The sequence below is a fragment of the Porites lutea genome, chromosome 14, assembly GCF_958299795.1.
Source record: "Porites lutea chromosome 14, jaPorLute2.1, whole genome shotgun sequence".
NCBI classification, from domain to species: Eukaryota; Metazoa; Cnidaria; class Anthozoa; order Scleractinia; family Poritidae; genus Porites; species Porites lutea.
The window spans coordinates 7,243,102-7,266,587 of NC_133214.1; the positions used below are offsets into that span (position 1 = coordinate 7,243,102).

Consider the following 23,486-nt stretch of genomic DNA (forward strand, 5'->3'; position numbering starts at 1 on the left):
AACTGTTATGTAATGAAAGGTAAACTCATGGGCGTTGATCCCATCATTGACGCTTGCACCACCGGGGGAAGAGAGGTCCACTATGAATCGCCACTTCCCAGGCTGACCCTTTTTGGGAATAACCCCAAAGCTACTTATATGAAGGTTGGGGAGGGGAGTAGATCTGAAAGGGCCCGCAACCCTACCCCGGGAAACCTCATGGGCCAAGTACTCATCAATGACCAAGGGCTGCTGGTAGGCTGAAGGTTTGTTTTTCTTAGCTGATTTTAGTGAAAGCGCAGGCTGAAAACCGAGCTTGAAACCGTTGCGCAGTCCGTCCAATTCAAAGTTACAAAGCTGCCGATTTGGATGATTTCGCAATTCCCAGGCAAACTGGTCCACCTTAAGGGGAGTTATTTCCGACACCGGGGGAAGTGGCACTAAGAAAAGGAAACAAACAATATCATACAATAGCATATCATAAAAGAACTGTTTATTCGTGCTATGTTATTAAGTATAGAAAGGACCAATTAGCAACAGACAGCAAATGTTAAGCTTAAAAAAGGAGAGTTCACGTTCGCCGAGACTTGCTGGAGGAACGGGACGGGGATCGCGAGCGGCGGCTGGACTTGACTGGGGGCTGGACTGGCTCTGACCCTGGGCAGTTGACAGCACGATGTGCGCCAGAGCAGCTGGAACAGCGGTGAGCGAAACGACATGAGGCATATGGGGCCACACAACGACCTTTGTTCCATGACTTGCACAGAATCTGAGAGGCACTTACTCCAGCTGGTTCTGATGAGTCAGGGGAAGAGACATTGGGTCCACGAGCCGAGCCTCCCGCAGCATGGAAGTTGAATAGCTGGACGTTTATGGACGACTAGTCAACGACATTTGCAGCTGCAGCATGCTCCCGGAACGCTCTGTCATAGGCCAGCCAAACCTTCCCGCTAAACTGACGGTATGTCCTCGGGATGAGTAGTTTATACTGCAATAGGTCTCGAGAGCGGTGCGGGAAGAAGGAGATCATAATAAGGCAATAGACAGAGAAAGCCTCCATCCAAGTGGCGATGTCCTCAACGCGGCGTTTAGGCTTCTTTGGAGTAGAGGTAAGCACAAGACGACCGTCAAACAGTAGCTGAGGCTCGGGTTCGGCAGACGCAACAGTCGACGGGAGCAGATCGCCCAGGTCAATGAAATTCCCCGCCACCACTTGGCCGACTACTTTCGCAGGAATGGGGGAGAAGCCAGACCGACAATGAAGGGCTGGTTCAGCACGGGGAACGAAGTCGCGGACGAAATGTTGGCCTGGGGCAACGTGGCAGCAGATGAAATGCTATCCTGGTACGACGTGGTCGCCATGTTGGCAATGGACAGTGAATGCGAGGGGTTCGGGGGCAAAAAGGTCGACACAAATGTGGGAACAACCAAAGCTGGCCTACCTTGAGCAGCAGAAGCTCCTGCGGAGGTGGAATGTGCAGCAAAAGCGGAGGCTTGCGAAGATAGCAGCGAGGGAACGCCCCCAAAGGCCATCGCACTGGACAGGCTAGCGGTCGACGAAGATTGGTCTTGGTTTGGAAGGGCCGTAGAAGCTGGGCAAGGTACCGAAGCCTGTTCCGCCGCCAGAGCAGCCTTCACAACTTGCACAACCGTAGCCAGAAACTCCGGGGACGGTTGAGATGGTGGATTCGTGGCAGCAGAAGCATTGGCATCCCCAGGAGGCGAAGCATTGCTCGCAGACGCACCGGCAACATCACAGGAAGACGGACGATTCGCATCGGCTTCAACCTCGACGGGTGGCGTCGCTTGACTGTTTTGAGTAGAACGAGGCATGACATGACGGAAAAATGCTAATGAAAAATGCTAATGAATCCGCAAAGATTCGCTCATAAAAGCATTGATCGCAACGATCGCTAGAAAGCAAGGCAGTACGTAGTTTTCCCCCTGCGAACTCCAAGGGGGCGCCCCCACGGATCATGTGTAAACTGGGCGAGACCGCTGGCAGCATTAGCTCGAGATTAACCTTGCCTAAATTACATTTAGCCACATTAAAAAATTGAAAACATAAAAAAATCGATCCTCGCCATGTTACTCTCTACCATCGACACCTCGACCAAACGTCGGACTCGCAAAGAATTATCCAAATATATCACATCGCTTCAATATTTACTCAATTTTGCGCCTTCGTTAGGCAACTTAAAATATTTCCGTGGACAAAAAAATCGGGCATTTTATAGTACATTGATCAATTGCAGCACTGAAACTTTTTCAAGAAAATCTGTCGTCGAATTTTGGTTTAATCACTGTTTTCCTGGAAGTAGCCTTACAAATTACAAAAAAAGCTCAGCATTGCGTTTTACCCCAATTCACATGTTTTCGAAATCGCGCACTGAGTCTTTTTTGTGTTTCTTCTTAGCCGATTGTAGACTGTATAAGGGTCATTTGCAAAACGAATCAGCGATAAAGCCTTTCCAGAAACATGCATGAAGTACCAAAGTTGTCTGTATAAAGTCCAGTCCTCAGTTCATGCTCAATTTATATCCTTCGTTAAGAAATTCCAACCTTACGAAACCTTACAAAACTACGACGGCGACGCCAACGGGAACGTCTAAAACACAATAGGTTTTATGAGCAAAACAACCACGTTAACTCTGCCCGTGCATCATGCTTTTTTTGCAATTTTTTTCCGTTCCTGAACAACTACAACGTAAAATGACCAAATGTTGAGTTGATTTGAGAACGGGAACGGCAAGGCAAAAAGTTTTAATCTCTCTCTCTCTGTCTGACCTCGGACGCGGTTCCCTCTCTTCAGCTCCAACCTAATTTCCCTACTTTCACGTAACTGGATGATTTGGTATAACCGCGAGAAAGTTTCGATGGACGCGGCGTCGCTGTTGTCAGATAGTAAGGAGTTTAAGATACCACGACAGCGACGGCCACGAAAACGTTATTGTTATGCTCTTTCAATATTCAGAGATTTAATTTTATTAGCTTCATCAGATAATGATAAGTCTATGCTAATGAGGCAAAAAACTGTAAACAAGGATTCGCCAAAATAGCGTTTTCACATGACGTCACGGTGGCCATATTGGTGTTCTAAAATAATGAAACGGCGGCCATGTTTGTGTTGCAAACCAGTCCTCTGGGAGTTGAACTCTTTTCTTATGCAAACGCTTTCTTTTGTTTCAATAAATTTGCATAGATGCTGGACACGTGAGTGAAAACAGTCTATTAAATCTCTCGAATTTCTTTGCCGGTTAATGATGCAGAATCACTCCCTGGACTTTCTTGTCCCTTTTTTATCTTCACAAACTTTTTTGTCCTTCTCTATCGTCAATCTTTGGAAACATCTTTTATTTTGAAATGGATTTTCTTACCTTGACACACTAGAAACTCTAAAAGGTTTAAATGTTTATATCTTTTTACTCTAGCGCCACAAAATGCTTTATCACGTAAGTCAGACAAGCACCATGCTCAGTAAACTGAACTACAGTAGATTTATTTATGTGAAGAAGCTGTAGCTGTTTTACATAATCACGTTGTTTACTTATCTCAAAGCTAATTAATGCTAATCTGCTCTGCTTTTTTCACGATGACCACAATAAGAACAAGCTAAAGTGGATTATTTTTGTAAATGTTTCAGCAGAAAATCTTGACATTCAGATTGATTGTGACGCCATTGAACAAGGAGGAGCTTCATCAACCCAAAATGTTAATCGGGAGGAAAATATGGTGAATAGACCCTCTTTGGAAGACGTTATGACTCTTGTTGCCGATAAGTATCTTCAAGCCATTCAGCCCTCAAATCTTGACGAGTTAAATGGTTTTCAGCGGTATTTGAGAGAGACGCGTCAACTACTAATTGTTGATAACAAGTCGGGAAGCTTGATAATAACAGTGCAGGCTTGCTCGCTGTATATTCTTGATGAACTATGGAAAGACTATTGCACGGGCCATCTACAAGAAGTGGCGCAGAGGTACCTTGTGACAGACGACATTCTACAACAATGGGGCCTTGATTCAGTGCAACTAACGTTGACTATCGATGAAGGGGAGTACAAAGCTTACCGAAAAAACATTTTGAAAAATGAAGGTAGGTACCAAAAAAACACTTGTTACGCGTAGTAGTTTAGACTAACAATGAGTTGGGAAACGCCTTAGAAACGAGTTTGCCCCCTGTTCCCTTTTTTTAGCACTGCGCATTACTACCATAAGGCGACCTCACAATGCACTAGGAAAGGCAATGACCCCTGTTTTGACTAGTAATAATTATGCATTCAACATGTTCCTGAGCACGTATAGCCTGAGAAAACAGCCGACATTTGGCGATACTACCACTGGTTTGCCCGCCAAATGACGTCTGAGAAACAAGCGCAGAAATTCCATACTGATGACGCGTCACTACCCAGATCTGGGTACTGCTTCTAATTGGTCGTGCCGCGTGGAAAATTTGATCATCCAATCAAAAGTACTACCTAGATCTGGGTAGTGACGCGTCTTCAGTATGGATTTTCTGCGCTGGTTTCTTAGACGTCATTTGGCGGGGAAACCAGTGGTAGCGTCGCCAAATGTTGGCTGTTTTGTCAGGCTAGAGCACGTACAGAAGAGTACAATTACAATAACGTTTATTGCTATGGACAGTCCAGGGTTAGTTAACAGACTACAGAATGTATTTTAGGTAACAGATTTAACAACGTTACTTGATAGGGGGGGGGGGGGGGGGTTGGGGTCGGGGGGAGTACTTTTGATATTTTCTTTTGAATAGTAACTTTCTGAAAGAGAGAAATCGTTCTTTGCCTTAAGGTGCTTTGAAAACCCACGTAGACGAACGTAAAGTTTTTTTCTACCTCCTTGCCCGCTTGTCTTTTATACCCTCAAAGAGAACCTTTTGCTAAATGTCGGGGTCATCAATCGAGTTTTGTTCGCAAGAGCGCTTAAAGAAATAAAGAACAACGATATATTTGGGTAAAATTGTGGCCACGCAAGATGGCTGATTCATTGATTAAATATAACATCTTCAAACAAAATTACCTAGCTATGATTATTTGATTTTTTACGCTTTGGCAAAGGTGAGGGCACGAAAAAAGGGACCCAGAGTAAATAAAGTGTCATTAAGAAAGAGGCGAAGGAGGAGAGGAGAAGGCTCGAATTCGCAAAGCTTGTTAAGGCCGGAGACCAAGAGGAAGATTTCAAAGAATGTAGCTTGTCTTATACCTTAACCTTAAATGAAGTCGAGGCTAAATACTTTTCCGGACGAGCTAGAGACTAGCACTTTAACAGCTAGTAATATTCTGGCATGTAATTTCCAAGCGAGTAATTTTCCGATTTATCTCTTGATAGTCTTGCGAACCGTACTTGACTATTTGTGTCAAATATGAACCCTGCTCGCAGCCCTTCCCTGCCGATTACCTATGTTGAAGCTGAATACGTGACTAGCAGTGAGTGCCCCTCTTAGCAACCTAACAAAAATCATTGCGTGACAAGGTGACGTAAACATTTTTATTTGCAGGCAAAGAAATTCCTATCACTATTCCTTTGTATTTGGGTTTCAGCTTATAATTTAAGCTTTATGGTCTTTATAGGTTATTAAAACGCGAGTTGCTTGTTACGTGTCCGACAACGAAATGAATGTAGGTGTGATGACTTCCTTAGTAGAGACAGTAATTACAACTAGTTTATACTAAAAATAGCTTTTGATTGCCAAATATATGCTGACTTTTTGGTATTTTTCTGCTTATCGAAAAACTAACTTTTGAATAAAATTTGTAGCTTTTTAATGTCAGGCTTGGTTATGGGCTAAATACTTTCTCTGCAGCCTAGACATTTTTCCTGGGAAAAGTCATCGAGAAAGTTCCACAGTCAAACACATTAGAGAGATTTAGAATCACGTTTACGGCAAACGTCAATTTGTACCACGTGACCGAGTTTTCCCTCTACTTTTCGTTTACGGTTCATTACTTCTATGAAACAAATCTATAGTTTCACGATATTTTCATCCCCAAGAATTAGTTTACACAGTTTTTTGCTACTCATTTCCTATTTTAAGAAACTGTCAACTTGAATCTGACGGTTGCCATTTGCCGTAAACATGATTCTTAATCTCTCCATTTGTACTTGGAGAAAAATCTTTTGATGCCTTCTATGTAATCCGCCTTCCGTAAAGATCACTCCACCGAGACTGCCCTGCTTCGAGTTATGAATAATATTTCTAAGGACTACATGTATTGATTGTCGGCATGATGTTTTTTTTTGGTAATGCTTGATCTGTGAGTCGCACTTTTGATACCCTGGACCATACTATACTTGTGTTTAATTACTTCGGTTTTTCCCACACAGTGCTAACATGGTTTTCGTCTTACCAGTCGCACACATTCTGTTATCATTGCAAACATATTATCTAGCAGTAGGAGGTTAGGGTTTGGAGTTTCGCAAGGGTCGTTACCAGGACCTTTCTTGTTCACCCTTTATACAGCGCCTTTTCAAGCCATAGTCTCTGCTCATAACCGTTTAACCTAGATTGTACGTTCTATGCACATGATTCTCAACTATACGCTACTGTTGATCCTTTTGATCAACGTCCTGCCCTGAACACCCTCAGTAGTGTATTTGTAAAGTTATAAAATGGAACACCAACTATAAGTGCAATGCTTGTAAAACCGAGATCATTCAGTTTAGTTCTGGCTTCTTCAAGAACCCAGTTTGAGTTTATACACTTGGTGTCACCCTAGATAGAGAACTCAATGCTATACAGACTATGCTCGCAGTTCGATTTATTGGCAGATCGAGGAAGTTTGGCTGAGCAGCAATCACCTTAAGATGATGGTCAATGCTTTCGTCATGTCACACTTTGATTATGTAACAGTTTATACAGCTGTAGCCTACCCGTACATGTAAGCTGCAACGAGTTCAGAACTGTGCCGTACGCTTAGTTTCGGAAAAAGAAGACCCGACTATATAACTCTCGTCTTGAAAGACTTGCACTGACTTGATGTTGGTTCACGCTTTTTTTAACATTTAAAATTTTAAATGATTTAGCTTCTTAGTATTTGTCCGCACCTTTCGTAAAATATAAACTGGCTCGTTTACCCCTTTAAGTCTCCTATACTTTTGGTCAAATTTCCAGCAATCTCACGGTAAGCCTGCAGTGTGATCGTTGCATGTGCACAAGAAAGACGCTAGCAGTCATCTTTGCACTGCACCTTTATCCAGGCTAAAGGCGATAATGCCAACTTTGGACTTGGTGTCTCGATTGTTTGGTTTAAAAATCCAAATCCAAACTAGGAGGTTCTCTGCACTGCAAACTCGTCATCTAGCAATATGTGTTAGAATAGTTAATTAAAGTGGAATGGTTGGGAAACCCTTTGTTATAGGTTTTTGTTAGCTTTTTCGGACCTGACCGTGCACAACGTTCAATAGCATTCCTATCATTTTGAACTTACTGACCAACAGAAACATTGCATTAATTTATTCAGTCACAATTTGTGAACAAAACACATGATTGTTCACGGTCAGTGAGCTTCCAACATAACCTACAGCACCACGACGCAATCACTGGTAATTCCCCGCCAAATGACGTCTGAGAAACGAGCGCAGAAATTCCATACTGATGACGCGTCACTACCCAGATCTGGCGTCATCAGTGTGGAATTTCTGCGCTCGTTTCTCAGACATCATTTGGCGGGGAATTACCAGTGGTAGTGTCGCCAAATGACGGCTGTGTTATCAGGCTAGTCTGCTCGCAGCTTACACTAGGTTGACCCTGTTTCCTGTTTCCTAATGCTCTTTCCATTATCGTACACATGGTGAGGATGCAAGTCCTTAGGGGTAGAAGAGAAATTGCCTTTGGCCAGATAATTGCTTCTTCCTTCTGCGTTTTACGCTCGTCTCTCAGCTGCACTAAAACTACGGTTCTTTTTATTGTTTTTCAGGAATTGTTGAACCAGTTGCAAACACCTCCCTTCCTGATGACCTTCCATTAGCTGCCATCAAAACTGAGGGCGAACAGACCTTACCTACTGATACCGCGCCGTCAGAATTTTCTCAGGTAGATATTAAAGAAATAAGTGAAAAAGTCATAATGTAGCTGGGCATCTTTGAAAGTTAGATGAATGTTTTGTAAAACTATAACAAATAGTACACTTCTTAGTTCGGTTGTTTTTAAAAAAGACTCCTTATCGTTTCGAGTCTTTGTTATTAATCGGGGCGTGAAGACCTCTTAGTGGCACCTTGGTTGCGAGTGACTGGTGCATTTCTAACCTCACTCATGGTTGGTGGATTTTGTTCCTTAGCATTGTTAGTGTTAGAATCTGTCCCTGGAGCGAAGCTGTGGTGCATTCACGCTTCTGCATTCTCTGTTGATGTTGGTAGGGTGAAGTCGATCTTACGTGGCACGCTAGTCTGTTTTACCCTACGAGAGTGACAATGAGGATGTCTTCCAATAAGCTTAGCCTTGTCGGCCTAAAGAAGATAGTGGCTGTATTTATGCGCGTGATTTACAAACGAGTTTGTAAAAGCCGTATGTCTATTTCATACTGTGACCCTATTGGCTGGATTGACATGACTCTAGTCATAGCGCGCTGGTTTGAAAGAACTATCATCACTACAGTAAGAAAGTCTTTGATGAAAATCTGACGGACACCCAATTTGCGTATAGGGATGGCTGTAGTTGCGCGGACGCCTTAATTCAAATACAGTATAACTATTTAAGGGCACTTGATGATAAGGATTGTAACTATGTCAGCTTTTTCCAATGGATTTTTCAAAAGCCTTTGATAATGTGCAACTCTCATTAGTACCTTTATGTTCAGTGATAAGGTGTTTGCGTAAAGAGGGATACCAACAACCAGATGTAAATTACGTTTTTAGATTCAATAGTTCTACCGAAGCTAACTTATTGTCTTACCATATACACCTCCTCAACACCTGAATTAAGTACGGTCATGAATTTTCTACAGCGTCGCTGCTTTAAACGCAAATACACATCTTATCAAATTAGCATATGACTTCTTAGAAGACACAGATCGCGCACTATTTAAGAAGATCTCCAGTGCGCATGCCCGGCCACCCTTTGTATCCTTCCCTCCCCAAAACAAAAGAAAGTTCTGTGCACCTCCGAATTCCTAGCAGCTAACTCGCTTGAGTCAATACCCAGCGTTTTAAAAATAGTGTTATTTAATGGGCTTTTTTAAAATATGAAGTAGCAATTTTGGTGGTCAGCGGTCAGCATGGCGAATGTTCGGGTCTGTCTCTGCTCTCAGCCTTTTCTCATTTTTCTGGCACTTTTTTCGTCGCATGTGAGCGAACATATATTGGAAAGTTCTCGGAGAGGCCTTTTCCACCCTCGGTTCAACTTTGGCAGCCACACAGAGGCCATTCCTTTACAAAAGCAGTATGCATGCCCTTTCAAGCATGTCCGCCATCTTGTGTCCTTTCCGCGTAGCAACGGATATTTTGCTTCAAGAGTCAACTACTACTCAAACTCGGATAGTGGCTTTCACCAAATTCGCCTGATTGTTAGCGGCGATATCAGCGAAAATCCAGGGCGCGAAAATTGCGCTGTTTACCTCAAAACTGTTGCTCGAACACATCGAGCATTAAGCTGTGACCAGTGTGACTCATGGTGCCACATAAAATGTGGCTATGTTACTCCAAAGCAGTACAGAGAATTCCAACAGATGGACAGTCTTAGCTGGATTTGCCCACCCTGTTTACTATCGGTTCTTCCCTTCGCTAATACAACATTGAACTCGACACTTAACTCATCCACTGACTCTGATGACACAGGTTCGCTGACACCAACTCGAGAGTCGGAGAAAGACCCGTTACAGGATCTTGTAGATTTAAAACGGGAACATCCTAATCAACAACTGTTATTCCATCTGAACATCAATAGTCTGCAGAGCAAGTTCGACGAACTGAAGGTAATTAACTCTAAACTCAAAGCAGGGATCATCGTTTTAACAGAAACAAAGATTGATTCTTCCTACACGAATGCACAGTTCAGCCTCCCGAACTACAAGATCTATCGCCAGGATAGGGCAAAGGGAGGCGGAGGAGTCTTGACCTACATAACATCGCAAATACCTTCAAAGAAACTTAGAGTACCTTTTGCACTTGAGCTGATAGAGGTATTGGCCGTAAAGGTCGAGTTAAATAACGCAAATGCAATTATCTTGGGTCTGTACAGACCTCCGCATTGTAGAGGGACCAATTACTATGCAGAGCTGGAAAAAGAGTTCAATGAATGCCTTATTTGGGCCACCATGCAATTTTCTACGGTTATCATCATGGGAGATTTAAACATGGATAAACTTAAGGTAAATGGAAGAGAGGCAAAGCTGCTGAGAGACATTGAGGAAGTCTTTGAGCTGACATGTCTTGTTACTGAACCCACACGAATTACGGATACATCGCAGACGCTCTTGGACGTACTCCTGACAAATCAACCGGATCTTTTTAAAAATGCTGGAGTCAGTGATATTGGCCTGAGTGATCATTGTATGGTATATGGTTTTCTCAAGGAAACTGTCAAAAAACACACAGCAGACATCATTACTTGCAGAAGCTTTAAAAAACTAGATATGGAAGAATTCAAAAAAGATCTGGAGGAAGCAGCATGGTTTAAACAAAATGTGACAGAAGTTGATAAGCTATATGATAATTGGTACACGGAATTAATGAGGATTGTGGATAAACACCTGCCATTAAAGAGAGTTAAAGCACGGAAGATAGACGTACTATACATGACGGGTGAGTGGAAGGAAGCCATCCGGAAAAAGAGAAAGTATGCCAAGAAATTCAGTCAAAGCAAAACCAAAGAAAACATGGAGTAAATGAAGAAATGGCGCAACAATGCCACACGATTAAGAAGAAAGGCGATCAAGAATTATTGGAATGCCATATGCGAGGACATGAATAATAACTCAAGAAAATTCTATAACACCTTTACTCCGTTCCTCAGGACCAAACCAAAAAAGGACAAAAGTTTAATCTCTCTTAATATCGAAGGTGTTACACACCAGGACCAGAGGCTTGTGGCACAAGAATTTACCAACTACTTTTGTTCGATAGCTGATCACATTGGTGGGACTGACGTAGGGACTCTAACAGAGGCTCTATGTTATCAACATCATAGTGTCGCGAGCATAAACGCCAGACACGATCCAGATACATTCAGTTTCAGAAGACTGGATAGGAATGAGGTCCTCGCAGCACTGAGAGAAATTAATCCCCATAAAGCAACAGGATATGATATGTTACCTCCAAGAGTACTTAAAATGACAGCAGAACTGCTAGCAACACCACTGACTACTATATTTAATCAGGCTATTGAGGAAAATCGTTGGCCCAGCGCCTGGAAAAGAGGAGAGTGGATCCCGATTTATAAGAAGGAAGACCCCTTAGATAAAGTTAATTACAGACCAGTAACCGTGCTAACTGCGGTTGATAAAATCTTTGAGCAGCTAATATGCAAACAACTAAATGAAAAGTTTGAGCCAATTTTCGATACCTTTTTGTCAGCTTACCGCAAACACTTCAGCTGCGAAACGACCTTGATACGCCTTACTGAAGATTGGAAGCATGCAGCAGACAAAGGGCATGCATCAGTGATATTATCCACGGACATGAGCAAAGCTTTTGACTCATTACATCCAAATTTGTTACTGGCAAAGTTAAAAGCCTATGGGCTGTCTGACCCCGCTTTGGGATTAATGCGATCTTATTTTGATGATCGGGAAAACAGAACAAGAGTTGGCAACTACACAAGTGATTGGAAAGCTGTCAAACGAGGCTGCCCGCAAGGGTCATCCTTGGGACCGCTGTTGTGGAATGTGTATCAAAACGATTTATTCTACACTAGCGTTAAATCTCAGTTGTCTGCCTATGCCGATGACCATCAGATCTACTGCTCCAATTTGAATCTGCACTCTGCTATAGATAGAATCAAGGAAGATGGGGAAGAGACATCGAGGTGGTATAAGACAAATTTTCTGCAAGGCAATTATAGCAAATACCAAGCAATGGCTATAGCAAGGGACACACAACAAATGGAGCTAGTGATTGATGATTGCAGAATTAACTTTACCGATGCATTCAAACTGCTAGGCATAATTATTGATAAGGACTTGAATTTCTCGCAGCATATATCAGAGGTCTGCATAAAAACCAGTAAAATGATTGGTGTTCTTCAAAGGCTAAAGAATCTGATCCCGATGAACGCCAAACTACGGATATATAAAACTGCAGTTTTGTCGAGCAAGCGACAGAAACAAGCTAGAGAGAATTAATGAGAGAGGACTACGTACAGTCTTCAAAGATCGCGTCTCTCCTTATGGTGACCTTCTTACACACGCTGGAATGACTAGTCTATATAACATGAGATTACAAGATATCGCTATCTTTATGTTCAAAATAAGGAATAGATTACTGCCTTACAACATACTAGAACTCTTCTCGTCATCGTCTTCGAATTACAACCTGGGGAACTCGGACTTTCACGTTCAAAGGGTAAAAACTGTTAAATATGGAAAGCGTTCCCTCAGATTTTTTGGGCCATTTTTATGGTCAAAATTGAGTATGAAGGACAGAAACGAGACCTCCTTAAGCAGGTTTAAAGCAAATATAAGGAGAAAAGATCTGAGCAAATTGGTTGATAAAATTGCAAAATTTAGTGATAACGCATGCAAAGGGTGCCACCTGTGTGACTCATAATTCATAAACAGGAAATATCATAACTGGTAGAGTTGATATATTATGAAATTGTATATATAGTTTCTTTTCTTATTTATTACATAGGTGTATTTTCGAAGCATATTGAATATCGTGTATCTTTTAAGTAGTTTTTAGAATAGTTAAATCTTATTAGCTTATAGTATTATGTATATATATTTCTTATTAATAAGTTATTTAAGTAGTGTCCCCGATTAGTAGGTCTGACGGCAAGCTAGAAGACTAGACACTTAAATAAAGTTGTTGATTGATTGATTAATGTAAAATGGTTTTAATGTTTTCAATAGTTTATACGGAATTTAAAGCTTTTTATCCCTTTTAGCTTTTCAATACACCACTTTAGTGTACCAAAAAACCCTCACTTTCAAAATCAGGGCAAGTGCACTACCTTTCTTGCATGAGAATGAAAAATCATTTCGATATTAAAGGCTGAGCACTTAACCTCGTTTTAATACAGAGGCCCGGGAAAACTAGGAAATGGTCTGTTGCTTTTAACTGTAACTGTTGTTAGTTTTTAGCATGTATATTTGCTTAAAACATAAAAGATCTGTTGTTGTTATTATTATTATTATTATTATTATTATTATTATTATTATTATTATTATTATTATTATTATTATTATTATTATTAAGAAAAGGTGATTTCAAGCAAAACTTGGTGTCTCCTATCAGAAAGAGAATTCAGTCTGTTAAACGTTATGCTGTCATTTGAACAACTTCAAGAGTGAACAGCTGCGTCAGTCCAGTGCAATCCAGCGCTGTGTTTTCCTTTTATCTCGGACTATTGAATATTGACTATTTTGGTTTTGAAAGTATTTTCCAGACATGCATGTTTCAAAGGTACATGTGTTTTACCTGTGAATTGAGGTCGGCCCATCCTTAACCAATATACTCACTGCATAATTTATTAGCCCACCGCGGTAATTTTGTATGATCTGTGCTTATTCCCTCGGAAACGCGCATGCTTGTATCGGCTGTAATGCATTGCGCCCCTCGACTATAAATTTGGCCGTGGTGCCCTAAAAACGTGGTCATTTTAATGATCGGTACCCCGGGACCACGGTCAATTTTCGCTACCCGCCCACCTCCCCTGGTGGCGGTTGACAACTTTAGTGTTATCCGCGTTGCATGCCTATTGCCTCAGCAGTCGCGGACTTTTTCCCATAACTTAATATTACGCGGTGAGGTAATGAGCATGCAGTGAGGATATAGTACCAGGTTAACTCTCTCCGTGTAAGTCCCATGACGTTTGCCTAGTTCCTAGGCCTCATTATTCCGTAAATATTGTTTGACTGAGCAATCAAATATGGCAGTGGAGTAACTCTTTTAGAAAAAAAGATAATTTTCCTTACTTTCCAAGGTTATTCAACGAGATTCCAAAAATCTCTCTTCAGTTAATAACTCTGCTGGTCTCCAAATGAAAATTTTACTCTGTTTTGTTTGGCCCAAAGTTTTTTTGGTGCCGAAGAACATCTATAAATAGTCTGAAATCTAACATGCTGGCCTTGCATGGGAGATGGAGGCCACAACGAGATGGATTCCTGGATTCGGTTATTGATTTACTCTATTGTTTCATTAGGATTTGTCACCTCCTTGCAAAGCTTCTACGTCACAGGAAGGCCAAGGAAACAGTTCGAGCTCCCCTTCCAGCGAAGAATTGAGAGCTATGTCCTTAAAAGGTTAGTTAAAAAATATTGTATGGCTTCATCTGTTATATTTATAGAATCAGGATATATATCCTTAAAAGGTACGATATGCCGCATTTACTTAGTAAAAAGACGCCGTGGTACTCATGAAATCTGAAAGCATTTTTCAAACAAAACATATGCAGCAAACGTCATGAACAGTCGCAACTCCGTTTTGACAGAAATGGGCCAATTAGAACGATAACTAACATCAAAAATGTTACTAGAGATATAATTGTGTCTGAAACAAGTCAAATTACTCAAATATTTGCTGCTCAAGAACAGAAGTGCCGAGAAGAGGCTCCATGTTTTCGCTCGTTTTGAGAGAAACTGAAAGAAGACGAGACTAACTGGTAACTGTAATGTTCTTTTTAATACGGTGCTTAAATTTGCTTAATTGAAGATAAATACTGTACTCGCTATTATTGGTATTTTTTGTGGACTGGTAGCATTACTCTTTGTTTCTTTAGTAATCCGCCAAAAAGTAAACTAAAGCCGTTAACTTCAAACCAAAATAGTGTGATTTTATTTTGTTTTATTGTTTCATAAGTTTGACTGAATTTTATTGTCGATCATGTGTCCGCTTCTCCAGCAATGGTTACTAGGCTGCATATTTTGCATTAGTGCCAAAAGTGAAATTGATGTAATTCGTGTCAAAGTTTAAAAATCACGTGTTGTACCGCAATAGCTGGCGTACCCACTGGCAAGAAAATTATTGAGATTATCACTGATCTGCCTTTTAATTTCAGGGTCAAAAGAGGGCAAAAGGCCGTTAACTTCAAGTAGCACTCTAGCATCAAAGTCCCCCAAAACTTTGGGAGATGAAGGTAAAGTTTGCTTATGTATGACAGAGTTTATAACCGTCTCAGTACTGACGATTGCTTCGAAAGCAATAGTGAAATTGTTTGATCTGCATTGACGAACTTGTGTTCAGGATTAACCCCCCCTCCCCCTCTATCTTAAGGATACTCAAGATACTGTAGTCGCTCTCATCTGTTCCAGGAACAAATCTTGAACTTCTCTAGTTTGACGCGCATTCTTTCTAATTCGAGCGTGTTTTATATTTTCCTTCAGTTAGAACCTGGCGAGAACAGAAATCTTTTGTTCTGATCATTTTCGCATTTTTCAAAAAAATGTAGTCAAGTCTCCTTCAAGTGAATTCCTTGCGTAGGGACTATGAGTTGATGCTTAGGAACCAATGAGACTTTGGCATCTAAACATGACATTGCTAAAGGTCAAACAAAGGCACTTTCACCGAGACGGTCATCTTGATTCTTCACAATTTTTTCATCTTTTATTACGGCTTAATGTGCTTAGAAGCATAGCACTGAAATATCTTCATGATTCAAACACTGAATACAGTGATGCCGCTTTTTAAGGGTTCATATTTTAGTGTGGGATAAAATCGCGAATGATACAACGCACTTATTTTATAATTTATGAGTTCTGTTTCACCTGCTTCAGGGTAGAGTATAAAAGGTCATACATTTTTCAAAGTTCTTCCAATGAAACAGTAATTGATATTTAGATATGGACTTTAATTCGGAAGTATGCGGTCTGTAAATTGTGGTTTTAGAAGTTTGAAAGGAAGCTTATTTTTTTTAAAGCTGTAATAAGTTATAATCCTGTAAACAAGCTTTATTCTCTCGCTTACAAAGTTCAACAGACCTTTTTCGTGCCGGTAAAAAAACATGAATTAAGTGAACAACATGATACATGCTTACTGCTTAAGAGTCATTATAGTTATTGAAACGTATTTTATATATTAAAGATGCGTAACTTAAGCATAAACAATAGCGTTAGGGATCAATTGAAAAAAGCGAGTTGACAAAATAATTAGATATTGTTTCATGGAGCAGAATAACATAATATGAGAAGAAATATATTTCGCCAGTTTGATAATTTTCTTGGAAGTAAGTAAATGTTAGGCTATCAACCTTAACGTTGCATGAAGCATAATTTAAGTGCAGATATTGTAAAGCCTAGGTCATTTCTTAAAATCGGTTTGAGCAAATTTTCCAGTAAGCAATTTGCGTTTTTTACATACGAATTGTAAACGGGACAAAGTCCAACATCTTCACGTGCAAATTGTTTGCTTGAGTTATTTTTATAATCCTGCTTACTTGATTACTGTGATGACTCGAATTCCCTCACATTATAATATACAGCAATACCCAATTTCGCACAAAAAAGGGTTTAAATTTAGGATTAAAACAGTAGATTGTTGATACGGTTATACTGAAGCATTCAAACGAGCTCATGCATGTTAAATGTGCCTATGTTTTACTTCCTCGATGATGGCCTTGTTTATTAAAAGCTGGTCTTTGCAGCCGTAGCTCCCTCAGACCACCCTTACTGAAAGGAGAGTTGTTTTCTGGAGTTCATGTATGTTGGTGTTGCCAGGGATTTTGTTGGTGTATTTTTGTCCCCACATTCTCTCAACCTCGATTTCCAAGTCTTTGTATTTGTTAAGCTTTTCCGTGGTTTTGACTGAGGTGTTGGTGTCGAGGGGTATAGTCATATCAGTGAGAAGGTAGGTTTTGTCCTTCTTGTTCTTTAGCACAATATCAGGCCTTTTGGCTGCTATGGTCCTGTCAGTGTGGATGGGCATGTACCACAGAATAGTGACGCTGTCATTCTCGGTGACAGTCTTGGGTTCATGCTCATACCATCTTTCCTTCACCTCAATGCCAAACTCTTAGCAGATCTTCCAGTGCATGTGTGCAGCTGCCTTGTTGTGGCGGTGGAGGGATGTATTGTGTTGCGCTAAAAATCGTCATTGCGAATCGTCCCGTGTAACATCACTTTAAGACTTTGCGACGGATTCTGGCTGTACCCAGTAAGCACGCTCTCAAGTTTCAAATTCTCTTTTTTAATGCATCAATTTAGACCCAATTTAATACTGGCAAACTACCAAGGATCTTTGTTTCTTTTTTTTTGTTTGTTGAAACGTCTTGTACCCTAATGTTAACACTCGCTTTGCGACTAGGTTTCCATTCTATCTTCCACAAGTTCGAACAAATTATGGCAAATTTAATATTCGATTTTAATGGACGTTAATTATGGAATGAAAGTGACGAAGCAGAAAGATTCAAGTGTTTAACCTCCAACTTATTCAAAAAAGAATTAACTTCCTATTTCTTTATTCTCTAGTAATCTTTACTGATAGTTGGTTAGGAAGGACAGGATGGATGTGGTATATAATGGTATATAATGATGCGTGGTCTCCTTTTAAGTTTTACTTTTAATTCAGTCCGCTCACAACTTACCTAAGGTCTACCCTTTTCTTGTTCCCTAATATTCTTTTTCCGATCATTACAAAATGTTTTTCTAATGTTCGTGTATGTGATGAGGATGCAAGTCCTTAGGGCCAGAAGACAAATTGACTTTGGCAAGATAACTGCTTCCTTCTCCTGCGTTGTCCGCTCATATCTGAGCTTCACTAAAACTACGGGCCTTTTTTATTGTTTTTCAGCAATTGTTGAAGTAGTTGCAGGCGCCTCTCTTCTTGAAGACCTTCCATCCGTCTCGGATTTAGATACTGTCAAAACGGAGGGCGAACAGACCTTACCTACTGATGTAGCGCTGTCCAAATTTTCTGAGGTAAATATAAAAGAAATCTCTGAAAAGTCATAACGCAGCTTGTCCGCAACAGGGCATCTTTGAAAGTTATATGTATGTTTTGTCTAACTATAACAAGTAGTAGACTTCTTAGGTGGGTTGTTTTTGAAAAATACCCCTTATCGTTTTTTTTATTGATAGTTAATTTGTTATCGATCGCGACATGAAGACCCATAAAATGTAGCACTGACTACATTTACCGACTGTCGACTGAGGTTTCTAGTGACTGGTGCATTTTGAACCTCACTCATGGTTGGTGGATTTTGATCCTTAACATTGTTAGTGTTAGAATCTATTCCTGCAGCGGTCCGTTGTGGTGCATTCACTGTTCTGTAATCTGTCTATTGTTGTTGTTAGTCGTATGTAGATAGTCGCTTTTACCCTACTAGAGTACCAGTGAGGATCTCAGTCAGTACTGAAGCTTAGCTTCGTCGGCATAAAGCGGATATTGTCCGTATTTACGGCGAGTTTGTAAAGGCCATATGTCCCTATCATACTTTGACCCTACTGAAAATATGCAACATTGTGCTCTTGGCTGAAGAAAAGATGATATCAAGCAAAACTCGGTGTCTCCTATCAGAGAGAAAATGCATTGCATTGAACGGTATGCTGTCAGTTAAACAGTTTCAAGAGTGAAAAGCTGCGTCAGTCTCAGGCAATTCAGGGTCGTGTTTTCCCTTTTTATGGTTTATGGAATATTGACTATTTTCGTTTTGAAAATATAGTGAAAGCTCTAGGTCGACGTAGAATATATATCAGGTCGCAGAAACAACACAACTTTCTTTATTTCCCAGACATGTTTCGACGGTACATGTGTTTTACTTGTCGATTGCGGTTGGCCGGACCTTAATCAACAGGGTAACCCTGTTCATACTCGAAGGTTTTTGAGCCCCCCACCGCTCGCTAAAAAAATTAATTACTTCAAAACCGTTGAAGCTATGACCACCGAACGTTTCCTAAAAATTATCTGGGAACGTTTTAAAGTTGTCGTGACGTGCACGTCGACAATAAAGTTGCCATGGCAACCTAGTTTTGACAGCCCTGTTTTTCAACGTTATCATTTTTCTTGAAAGGTTTTATTTCTATTTTTACTTCTTGAATTATTACATTACACTTGATTTAGCATTATTTCATCTAAGTTATATCTGTCAATGGAATCTAGGCTTTTTAGAGACTATTTTGAGAAGAAAATCATGAGTGTAATATGACCAAATTATAGGTGCTAAGTTTAATTTTCATCAGTGTTCATTTCTCTCGGAATTGCAAATTTTGCAATTTTTTTTTTTTTTTTTTTGCTGCTTAAGCATCCTTTTATACTCAGATCAAGTTTTCTATTCAGAATACCTCGATATGTACGGTTTTCAATTAAAATAAGTAAAATGGAATACATTTAAATAATTCAAAATGGCGGATCCAAGATGGCAGATGCTTCCAGTTCGTCATCATGGAATCACAACTATTGTTAAAGAATATTTATGTGTTAGCCAACTTCTTGATTTTATCAGACACCTTACTATTTAAGTATTTTTCACTTTATGTCTTCTTTGGGGGAAATTTAGATTCTGCCGATAAATTCAACAATATGTATATGTCGCGCGAATTTTGAACGTTTTACAGTACATCTTTAGTTCAAACGCACCCTTTTAGACTTACTTTTGATATGTAATGTTTTTAACCTACTATGTAATATCTTTACTGTTCTTATTTAAATTTTTAGCGTTGTTTACTTTTTAGCTTTTATTACTATGCTCATTTTAGCTTTTGTTTTCTTTTAATATTTAAAGCATCAGTTGTTACGCGCTTTTGATCATATTTACATGCAAAAGGCGCGTTATGAATTTTTAATTACTATTATTAGTTATTATAATGACCGAAAATTGGAAATTATGAGTCTTATATTCTGTGTAATTTTGGTGGCCGTAGCATGAGTAGTTTTAAAGTTATAAACTCAGCCAAAACGCTTAAAATCTTCAATGTTTACTCAAGTTTGGGCTTATAGAAGATAATGTCACAGTTTTTCAATGACCATGAAATTCAGAGTCCGGGTAGTTAGTTAATCAATTGTGGCCCTGAAAAAATTTGAAGGGAAAAAACTACGAATTTTTAAGAAAAAGCTTTTTTCGTGAGAAGGACTCTTAAACGCTGACAAACGTGAACAAATAGCTAAAACTATAATTTCTATATGTTTGCTTTGCTCGAAATCGCGCGCATTTACCAGGCCCTAAAGCTTTTTGCTGACTTGCAAGGACCGATCTGTTATAACCATCCCCAAAATAAAGGGATAAGTCTCATAGTTACGCAGGATGGCGTAGTCAGCCGGCGTTAAAAATTCGGTAGCGCATTCGTTTCGTCGTCTTGGGAGTCAAAAATTGCCTTGTTTTTTTAACTTTCCCGTATCCCGAGCCCGTCCCGAAAAATTGTGTGATTTTTATTGGCTGCAACTTCGAATCACGTGCAAGTCAGGTTGGATTGCACAAGCAGAAAAAAGATACTGCGTCAGCAAAGAAGGGAAAAGTAAGATTACAGCGTAGCTCTAGGCGGACGACGAGTAAAGGCTGTGCACTAGATCTAACGGCGCAAGACTTGGCCTCGCGGGCGACTGAAAATATTGTCTAGGTGGCCCAGCCGGGCGACTTGCTGGTGTTGGTTTCTTGTTTCTGTTGATTTGCAGTCAAACAGCTAAGAATGTCTAGAATTTATTACTTGCGAAATCGTAGCTCGCTCGGTGACTTTACGGCTTAAAAAGAACGCGCCGCTCGCTACAAAACTCTTGAGGTCGACTTGTAAGTAGCAATAAGTAGCATGTCTACATCGCGGATAATCAAGCTCAAGAGCATGGCGGACCTCGACGAACTTAAACGTAAATTGGCCATTGAAGGTTAGATTTTACTAAAAATGTCTATTGTACACGATAAAAAATGACTTCTCACAAAACAAAGAAACAGTGCGAGATCGAAAATAAGACCTTACTCGCGCGATTACCATATTATAACTGTAAAGTCCTGACTTCTGCCCACCCACAGTTTAATAGTTTAATTGATGATAATCGACCTTCTAGAAAATTGCTAGATTCTCTCAGTAGTCTCTACGACCTTAGTGTATTCCAGCTAAACTCTCTTGATAAACATATTGATCCTGATATAAATCTCTCCTCAAACAAAATACGCTCAAAATATTATTCCCCACACAGCTTTGCGCAGTTTATTGACAGCAAACAGTTGCAATCAAAAATCTCCTTTTTACATACAAATATACGTAGCTTAAAGAAAAATTTTGAAGAATTTCAACATCATGTTTTAAGTGAAATGAATTTCCGTTTTACTATTATTGGTGTAACAGAAACTCGTATATGCGATCGTGAATGTAGTTTTAATTTTGTACCAGAATTACCAGGATACTGTTTTGAATCGGTCCCAACACCTTTATCTGCCGGTGGTGTTGGCCTGTTCATTGATCAAAATTGTAAATACCGCGTCCTTGAACGAGTCCAATTCTTGCTATCAAGCCCTATGGATTGAACTTCATCTGCCTAACAATAAGAAATCTGTATGTGGTGTTACTTATAGGCAACACAATAACGCTAATGAGTTTCTAGAATACTTGACAGATTTTCTTGAACGGCAATGCCGTCAAAAACAAAATATTTTTCTCATGGGAGACTTCAACATAGATCTGTTAAAATATGAAACTTGTAGTTACACACAAACCTTGCTCCAAACAATGCAAAGTTTTTCAATGTTCCCAGTGGTTGATAAGCCGACTAGAGTCTATGGTAATTCAGCAACTTTAATTGACAATATTTTCATAAATAATCCAGAGAATAATATGGTCAGCGGCAATATCGTGTCCGATACAACAGATCACTTCTCTCAGATGTGCATATTAACGTCGCACTGTAAACCATTCTTTCCAAACAACAAAACTAAGGTTCGTGACTACTCTACCTTCAATGCAAAGTCTTTCATTGACGACTTGCAGAATATTAATTGGAATAATATTTGCAAACATATCGATGCTAATCAATCGTTCTCCAGGTTTTACAAATGCGTCAACAAGACAATTAACAAACACGCTCCTTTAAGAAGTATATCCAATCGTAAACAAAAATTCCTTGCTAAACCATGGCTGACTGCGGGTTTAAGAAAATCAATCAGGGTAAAGAATAACCTCTTCTATACCTCAGACCGTGACAAATACAAATTATACAGAAATAAAATCATTTATCTTACGAGATTAAGTAAAGCGAACTACTACCAAAGTTTCTTTGATCTCAACATATGTAATATGCGTCAAACTTGGAAAGGAATTAACGAGCTAATTGGAAACTGTAAAAAGAAAAACAAGCGCAACTCAACTAACTCTATTCGCTCAAACCCGAATGAGGTTCCAACTAGTGACCCGAAGGAAATAAGCAATATTCTTAACAAATATTTCGCCACTGTTGGGAGCAAACTGGCTTCTAAAATTCCTCAGACCATAAATACATTCTATGATTATTTAGATCCGCCACTTAATCGCACTTTCTTCTTTGATCCTATTATTCCGGAAGATATCAATTTAGAAATTTCAGTTTTGCAAGACAACAAGGCCCATGGTCTTTACTCATCTCCAGTTAGGCTGCTGAAATTGGCAAAAAGGGTCATATCCGTACCTCTAGCCACGATTTTTAATCAGTCTATTTGCTCAGGGATTTTTCCATCTAAACTAAAGTGTGCTAAGATTATCCCGATATTTAAGGACGAAGATGACACGCTGCCCGAAAACTACCGACCTATTTCTCTGCTCTCGATTTATAACAGGATTTAAAAACAAATCTTAAAAAAAAAACTTATGTACTCCAGCGTTACCAAGTTTGTCAAAGATTGCAACATTCTCTATGATCAGCAATACGGTTTTCGCAGTAAGCACAGTACTCAGCATGCTGTACTTGATATTGTTAACACAATTCTCCAAAACATGGACAACGGTAAATTTTCGTGCGGTGTTTTCATCGATCTCAAAAAGGCTTTTGATACTGTTAACCATGAAATTTTGTTAGCTAAACTTGAAAATTATGGTATTAGAGGTGTAATCAACTCCTGGTTCAGATCATACCTGACTGATCGGAATCAAACTACGGAAGTTAATAATGTTGTGTCTGAGGCTGAAACGACCTTGTGCGGCGTGCCACAAGGCTCAGTCCTCGGACCACTCTTATTCCTACTGTACATCAATGATATTTACAAGTCCTCTTCGTTATTTGCCTTTTATCTATTTGCTGACGATACTAGTATAATACTTGCAAATAACAACCTAAAGGAACTCGAAACACTTGTTAATCGCGAGCTTGGCAACGTCAACGAATGGCTAAAGGCCAACAAACTGTCCTTGAACATAAAAAAATCAAATTTTGTAATCTTTCTTCCCCGGCAAAAGAATATGCCCTTCATACCTAGGATTAGAATTTTTGACTCCGTGACTAACACCTACGCA

The 23,486-nt window shown here is 39.9% G+C and overlaps 1 protein-coding gene and 1 pseudogene across 1 annotated transcript in view; one reads left to right on the top strand and one right to left on the bottom strand.

The window, feature by feature from the left end:
- Positions 1-15,334, top strand: part of LOC140925058 (uncharacterized) — a 32,071-nt gene extending 16,737 nt beyond the window's left edge. Inside the window, exons 8-11 of the mRNA XM_073375014.1 lie at positions 3,623-4,072; positions 7,908-8,023; positions 14,288-14,387; positions 15,143-15,334. Coding sequence (XP_073231115.1) covers positions 3,623-4,072; positions 7,908-8,023; positions 14,288-14,387; positions 15,143-15,312 — 836 coding nt within the window. The 3' untranslated portion in view covers positions 15,313-15,334. The remainder of the gene's footprint in view (positions 1-3,622; positions 4,073-7,907; positions 8,024-14,287; positions 14,388-15,142) is intronic.
- Positions 108-1,812, bottom strand: LOC140924928 (uncharacterized; annotated as a pseudogene).
- Positions 15,335-23,486: the final 8,152 nt, after the last annotated feature.